We start from the raw sequence: 8,380 nt of genomic DNA on the forward strand, positions 1-8,380 counted from the left end.
CGGCCCTTTTGGTATTGTAGCTGCTGGCCGTGCTTTTGATGATGCCGCGCAGGTGTTTACAGTGACTACATGTTCTGATATATTAGGTCACCTTAGTGAAATTGCTGCCCCCAAACTTATGAAGAAATTGGCAGACATTTATTTCACGACGGTTCTTCTTGCCTCGAGTCATGTTTTCTCTTTGACACCACTTGGCTTGCTTTTATGGCGATCTCGCGGGGTTCTCACTCCTCGATTGGTTACGTGCGGTTCCTATCTCGGGTTGGGGCGGACTATGAAGCAGGAGGACTTACCGTAGTGTCTTTGGGGTATCGTGCAGGTGTTCCGTTATTCACGGTATCTAGGCCTGTCTGCTTGCTCTCGGGTTTTTTTGAGGATGTTTTTGGGGACCATCTTTGTTTCTTGTCTTGATCGTGGGCGTTAAACATCGGCATAACCTTATGCAGGACACTCTTTTCGACATCTGCTATAGATGCGGTATTCTGCGGGAAGGAGGTTGATATCGGTTTGGTTGATGGACATGGTGGCTCTCTTCGTCCTGCGGATTTATTGCTTTATTCTTGGGACGAGAGGGCGTGATGTGTGCGTCGACTGACGGGTTCTTCACCTTTGACTCGGATCGGGTTGGCGATTTTGTGCCGGCCGGGTTGTCGCCGATGCGGCTCATCGAAAGTGTGCTAAGTATGGGAATTTGTGCGCGGTAGCGGGTTATGGTTTCCTACCTTTCTCTTTCTCTTCACTTGGGGAGCTGGGTTCGGATGCTATTGCCTTGCTCAAGCGGATCAAGAAATTCTCGGTATCTCAGGATGCGGGGGCTCGGGTGGCCGCTTATATTTTTACTAGACTTAGCTTTGCTATTGCTAAGGGTGTGGGAGCCCAGATTGTCTCTCGGCTCCCCACCAAATTCATGTAAACCTTTATTTTTATTTTAATGAAAGCTGCGCGCATCCCTTTATAATAAAAAAAAAAAAAAAAAAAAATAATAATAATAATAATAATAATAATAATCGTAATAATAATGATAATAATAATAATAATAATTATTATTATTATAATAATAATAATAATAGTAATAATAATACATTATTATTATTATTATTATTATTATTATTATTATTATTATTATTATTATTTTATTATTATTATAAAAGGATGCGCGCAACTTTCATTAAAAGAAAAATAAAAGTTTACATGAAATTGGTGGGGAGCCGAGAGACAATCTGGGATCCCACACCCTTGGCAACTGCAAAGCTAAGTCTAGTAAAAATGTAAGCGGCCACCCGAGCCCCCGCATCATGAGATACCGAGAATTTATGGATCCGCTTGAGCAAGGCAAGAACATCTGAACCCAACTCCCCAAATGAAGAGAAAGAGAAGGGAAGGAAACCATAACCCGCTGTCGCGCACAAATCCCCGTACTTAGCACACTTACGCTGAGCACCATCAGCGACAACCCGGCCAGGCACAAAATCCGTCATCCCAGTCTGAGTCAAAGTAGAAGACCCTGTCAAGTCAACGCACATATCACGCCCTCTGTCCCAAGAATAAAGCAGCAAATCCACAGGACGAAGAGAGCCACCATGCCCGTCAACCAACCCGATATCAACCTCCTTTCCCGCAGAAATACCAGATCTATAGCAGATGTCGAATAGAGTGTCACTGACGAGGTTATGCCGATGTTTAACGCCCACGCATCAAAGACAAGAAACAAGATGGTCCCCAAAAACATCATCAGCAAAAACCCGAGAGCAAGCAGGACAGGGCCTAGATACCGTGAATAACGGAACACACAGACGATTCCCAAGCACACTACGGTAAGTCCTCCCGTTCATAGTCTGACCCAACCCCGAGATAGGAACCGCACACAACGAATCAGAGGAGTGGGAACCCTGCTGAGACTGCCACAAAGCAATCTGGCGTGGTGTCAAAGAGAAAACAGACTCTGAGGCAGCAGCAACCGTCGCGTAATAAATGTCTGCCAATTTCCTCATAAGTTTGGGGGCAGCAATTTCAGTAGGGTTACTTAAGATACCAGAGCCTGTAGTCGTAGTAAACACCCGTGCGGCATCGTCAAAAGCAGGGCCAGCAGCTACAATTCCAGAAGGTCCGAGGAGCTTAGCCTGCAAATCAGCAGACTGCAAACGGGACGCAAAAAAAGCATAGTGTAAATCATCTCCCGCCGCATAGACACCAAGACCACCAATATGAAAAGGGAATGTAGCAGGGCGCCACTGACAGTCCTCAAAACCCGGGCCAGACACACTGACAATACGTTCCAAGCAGGAACGAAGAGCAGCATCAAAAGGAAGATGGACCGACCCAAAAACACTGGAGGAGCAAGTACGAAGTGAGAAATAGAGCTTAGAAATACCAGTACAAGCTCGAAGTAGAAGCAACTCACATTGTGGGTCCTCAATCCTCGCAACCAAGTCCATTAGCTCAATGGTCTTAGTTACTCTCTTCGCCACAATCTCACTGCCAAAACGAGGACAAGTACTGACAGGTCAACCCAAAACTGTAACACCATGCAAGGGCCGAGCAATAGAAGGGGGAAAACCCCAGGAAGCCGACTCTGAGGATCCTCAACAGGCCAAAAGACCTCCGTTTTGGAGACATTAAGATGCAGTCCAAAATAAGGGCCATCCGCCAGAATCAAATCCAAGACCTTCCCTACCTCCAATGTATCCCCCACGATGGTGCCATCATCCAGTACCACGCCTGCATAGTGAGGTCAAAAGTGTCCTGGATTTAGCATACTAAGGGGTGAAAAACCAAAGCGAAAAGCAAAGGGCCCAATGGATCACCCTAACAAGACCACAAGCAATGCTCCCCATAAAAAAAAACGCGCAGGGCTGGAATAACAAAACTCCACCCAACGGGAAAGAACCGGGCAACAACTGCGGATTCCTGAAGCTTGGTCGCACGATCAACAAGGTTGAAAGCATTTTCGAAATCAACCAGCAACATAGAAAGTCCCACCTCAGCACCTCGAGCCTCAATGAGCCGATTCAAGGCATGCAAGATTGCCTCTCCTCCACCGGACACACCCACCTCAAACTGAAGACCAGCAATGTAAGAAGACAAGGAAGGACCAACCAGAAAAGCACCAACCTTAGAGACAAGCCGTCTCCAAACAGTGCCAACAGCAATCGGACGAACACCACCACCTGGTTTAACAAGGGGCGTGAGAGGGGCGCTGGCAATGTACTCACCCAGAGCAAGAGGACACCGGCCCTTAAGAAAAAGATTAACCACTCTAGTAATAGAAGTGATCAAATCATCAGAGATAGCCACAACTGCGCCACTCAAACAATCCATCAGGTGCTAGGCGCGAAAACTATCCCTCCCACAAGAAGTACCGCGTGGGAAGCTCCGAATCATATCCAAAACCACTGAAGAAGAATAAGAAGAAGAAGAAGAAGAAGAAGAAGAAGAAGAAGAAGAAGAAGAAAAAGAAGAAGAAGAAGAAGAAGAAGAAGAAGAAGAAGAAGAAGAAGAAGAAGAAGAAGAAGAAGAAGAACATTACTAATGATAATATTATTACCGGTAATTTAATAATTTGAGTGATTAACTAAGTAGCCACCACGAACCACGATTCACCATCAATCCTAATTAGGTGAAATAATTGATCACTCATTTGCTAGATTTTTGTTCAAAGTCTAGCCGTGTATCATCCTAATTTGAGTGATTAGATAGTCACCACGAACCACCAATAATCCTAATATAATTAATTAAAAATAATAATCGACAGACCGTAATTTCATCTTTAACAAACAAATAAAATTTTCTTAATTAATTAATTAATACTCAACAAATAATATTAATAATTTATAAATAAGTAAATTAATTTATTAGTTGGTAAATTAGAATTCATCTTTTAAGTTATAAGTCATTTGAGCAGTTAAATTAAATTTTAGGGAAAATGTTCATTTAAGAGTTCATTTGGTTAAGTTTTGGGTGAAAAGGGTACAAAATAGAACGTTTATGAAAAAGTGTATGTGAAAGGGTAAAGTTCGTATATGAAAAAACAATTAGGTATTAATAATAATAATAATAATAAAATTAACATTAACAATGTTATTAATAATAATATTATTAATTAATATTAATATTCATTTTAATAATATTATTAGTAATAGTAGTAATTATGTTAATATGAATATTATTGATTTTAATTACCATTATATTTATAATAATAATAATAATAATAATAATAATAATAATAATAATAATAATAATAATAATAATGAGGATTATTAATTAATTAATTAATTAATTAATTAATTAATTAATTAATAATAATAATAATAATAATAATAATAATAATAATAATAATAATAATAATAATAATAATAATAATAATAACAATAATAATGATATTAATAATGATATAATAATAATAATAATAATAATAATAACAACAATAATAATAATTATAATATAAATTATAATTCGGTCCTCTCTCTAGATTCTCTCTCTAAAACTCTCTCAAAAATTGCGATTTAAACCTAGCTTTGGCAACCATGGCTAGGAGCCGGCCGCCAAGGGCAGTGGAGCTTCCAAATCCATCTGCGTCTAAGGATAATTCAACTGTGGTGACTGAGGAGGAAACTGTTGAGCCTTCACCAACGAATGTGGTCTTGAATGATTATCTCAATGTGGCATTAGGGTCTGGAAAGGCGAAACCATCAGGAGATGTGTCAGGATCTGGGACTAAGAAAGATGCTCCTAGGGTGTCTACTTCGAAAACTTACTCCCAAGTTTTGAAGAATTCCTCGAAAGTTATGAATCTCTCTTATGTCCATGTGGTTGATTCTTCAGTTACCATTGAAGAGGGGGATATTGTAAAAGAGGTAGAATACTGGCAGACGACCTTAGTGGGTACTGTTCTAGGGAAACAATTGACCCTTGTTCAGATTGAAAGCCTTGTTTCTAAGTATTGGACACATATTGCTACCCTTGAGATTATATACTTTTCTAAAGGCTAGCACTATTTTGGGTTTGCTAATGCTGAGCATATGAACAAAATTAGGTCAGACACCTGGAATGTTAATGGTTTTCCTTTAGTTTTCAAGCCATGAAGCCCAACTGTCATAGATGAGCTGAATGTAACACATGTTCCTGTGTGGGTGCTCTTCCCTAACCTTGACCCTTGCTTTTGGTCCAAAGCTGGGCTGAGTAAGGTTGCTAGTGCTGTAGGGAATCCTATATGTGCTGATGAACATACCACTAACAAGAGCAAGTTGGCCTTTGCTAGAATTTTGATAGATGTTGACCATTCTAAGGAACTACCTAAGGCTATTAAGATAAATTCCCCTTATCGTGGGACTCTGTTGCAGTCAGTTGCATATGAATGGGTTCCTCATTTCTGCACATGTTGCAAAACAATTGGGCACACTAAGGATAGGTGCAATCCTGCCGGCAAACCTAAGACTAAAGCTGTCTATAGGCCAAAACAGCCTGTATCACCTCAAAATTCTGGAGATGTTGGGAACAACAAACCAACTAGCCCCCAAAAAGAGGTTTATCAGCAATGTCCAGTTAAGAAGACAGTGGCTACAAACCTTTTTAATAGATTCTCTATGCTTCAAAATGAGGATATTATTGAGCCTACATCTACTGGCCTGGTGACTGTTGATGTTGAATCTGGGGATGAGCAAGATTTGGATGAAGTGGTTGATAAGGGTTTAGAATTTGATCTAGGGGAAGCAAATGCCTCCCATGATCCTCACATCTTGGAACATTAGGGGTCTCAATGACCCCTTAAAACAGCAAGAAGCTCATCATTTCTTGTTGGTTAATAAGGTGGACTGTGGTGCTCTAATTGAAACACATGTTAAGCATAATGCCATCAAGGATGTTCATTGTTCCTTGCTTCATATTGCTTCTCACAAATGCATAGAAGTGACCTTTGTTTATCCATTTAATGCAAGATTGAACAGAAGGGTGCTCTGGGATAAGCTTCAGAGTATATCTTCCTAGGTTTCTCTGTTTTAGCTGTGCTTAGCGGACTTTAATGTGGTGTTAAAAATGGAGGAAAGATTGGGTAGCTCTCATGTGCAAATAGCAGATATTAATGATTTTTGCCATTGTCTGGATGATTTGTAGTTTGGTGGATCACCCAGCTACAGGTTGTCACTTTACTTGGAATAACAAGCAGGGTGATGGCCTTAGATAGGCTAAGCTGGACAGGATCTTAGCCTCCCCACAATAGTTGTCTGACATTTATTCAACTGCTGCTTTCCTGAATGTAGGAGTCTCTAACCACTCTTCTTGCCTGGTTAATATTGCTGACATGCCTACCCATTGAAAATCATCTTTCTCCCCAATTTCAGGATAGTGTGAAGGAAAGGTGGAGTAATCAGTATTTTGGTAGTCATATTGGTACTTTGTTTCTGAAACTTAAAAAGCTTAGAGGATATTTAAGGAGAATTCACACTTTTTCTTTTACTAACCTCTCTGATAGGGTGGCAGGTTGTAAACAAGCACTTTATCAATGTCAAGACAAACTTAGTAACTCACCCATGGACCCTACTCTTATTGATGTGGAAAGAAATTTGTTACAAGATTACCTGATGATGAAGAGAGCTGAAATACAAGTTCTTTTTCAAAGGGCCAAAGTTCAGAAACTTCGGCTAAATGATTTTAGTACAACATTTTTCTACTTCAGGTTAGCTGATAGAAGAGTCAGAAACAACATAGGAAGCATTTAGGATGAGTCTGGGAAGCTAAGTACAGGAACTAAAGAGGTCTCCCTTGGTTTATCTCTTATTATAAAACCCTCTTGGGCACTTCTTCCCCTGTTCTACCTCTTCCTGCCCATTTATTTCAGTAGGATACTATCCCCTTTGATACATACAATCTCCTAGTGCAGCAGGTTAGGGTTCAAGAGATACTTGATGCTCTAAAGTCCATTGACAGGAACAAGAACCCTGGTATTGATGGGTATTCCTCTAGGTTCTTCTTGGATGCATGGAATTTGGTTGTACATGACTTTAAAGCAGCTATTTTTGAATTCTTTCAGACTTGTACAATGCCTAAAGCTGCTAACTCAACTCTGTTGGTGCTTATTCCTAAAATGGAGACCCCCCTCACTGTAAAAGACTTTAGACCAATTGCCTGTTGCACCACTTTTTATAAGGTGGTGAGTAAAATACTTGGAAATAGGCTAAAGCAAGTTCTTGAATCCATTATTGGTCCTGAACAAGCTGCTTTTGTGGCTAATAGAGACATTTTTTACAACACTATGTTGGCTCATGAGCTAGTGTCTAAATATGGTCATGCATATCTCACTCCCAGATGCTTGTTAAAGGTTGACATAAGGAAAGCATTTGACTCTGTCAATTGGGGGTTCCTTAAAGATAGTATGCTTCATCTTAATTTCCCCTCTAAATTTGTTGATTGGATTATGGCTTGCATAACATCACCATATTACTTATTGTTAATCAATGGTGAAGTTCAAGGTTCTTTCCCAGGGAATTGTGGGTTGAGATAAGGGGATCCTCTTTCTCCTTATCTTTTTGTCATATGCATGGAGGTGTTATCAAGGTTACTTAGAAAACTCCCTAAGGCTGTTAATTTATCTTATCACCCTATCAATTGAACCTAACTCATCTTGTCTTTGCTGATGACTTGTTAGTTTTTACTCGTGGGGACTTACCATCTATACAAGCAGTAGCACATTGCCTGGATCAGTTTAGTAAGCTCTCTGGATTACATGCTAATCCTGCCAAGACTGGCTTATATATGGGTGGAGTTGCAGATGATGTTAGGAAGGTCATTTTGGATGCTACAGGTTTTACTATGGGTGCATTTTCATTCAGATACCTTGGACTTCCTCTGTTTAATACAAGGATTACTCAAGATATGTATCAACCCCTATTAGACAAAATCAAGAGTAGAATCATGCATTGGGCAAATCACAGTTTGAGTTATGCAGGTAAAGCTCTTCTTGTTAACTTTGTTATTTTTGGTGTTAACAATTTCTGGGGGGAAAGTGTGTTACTTCCTAAAGGAATTGCTAAGAGAATCACAAAGCTTTGCAAGAATTTTCTTTGGGGCATTGCAGATGGGTCAAGAAGACATGTTTTCCTGAAATGACAGTTGCTATGTTCCCCTAAATTAGAGGGGGGGAATAGGTATAAAAGAAGTTCTAAGTTGGAATTATGCACAAATGCTAAAATGGGTGTGGAAACTGTTCTACAGACCTCACTGTGTTTGGGCTAGATGGGTACATACTTATGTATTAAAAGATGTTAGTATTTGGGTAGCAAACCAATCTATTACTAATTCCTGGTACTAGAATAAAAGATGAAAGAGCTCCTCTTAGGACTTGAAGGGTCCCCTGCTCAGGCTATCCAGCAGCTTGAGGCTTGCACAT

At 40.0% G+C, this 8,380-nt stretch overlaps 1 protein-coding gene across 1 annotated transcript; it reads left to right on the forward strand.

The window, feature by feature from the left end:
- Positions 1-4,523: 4,523 nt before the first annotated feature.
- On the forward strand, positions 4,524-8,100 carry LOC141630419 (uncharacterized). Its single transcript, XM_074443242.1, has 7 exons — positions 4,524-4,936; positions 5,084-5,675; positions 5,773-5,968; positions 6,109-6,161; positions 6,255-6,686; positions 6,836-7,463; positions 7,640-8,100. The coding sequence occupies exons 1-7, from the start codon at positions 4,524-4,526 to the stop codon at positions 8,098-8,100; spliced, it is 2,775 nt and encodes a 924-aa protein (XP_074299343.1).
- Positions 8,101-8,380: the final 280 nt, after the last annotated feature.

Source organism: Silene latifolia, chromosome Y (assembly GCF_048544455.1).
Source record: "Silene latifolia isolate original U9 population chromosome Y, ASM4854445v1, whole genome shotgun sequence".
Lineage (NCBI taxonomy): Eukaryota > Viridiplantae > Streptophyta > Magnoliopsida > Caryophyllales > Caryophyllaceae > Silene > Silene latifolia.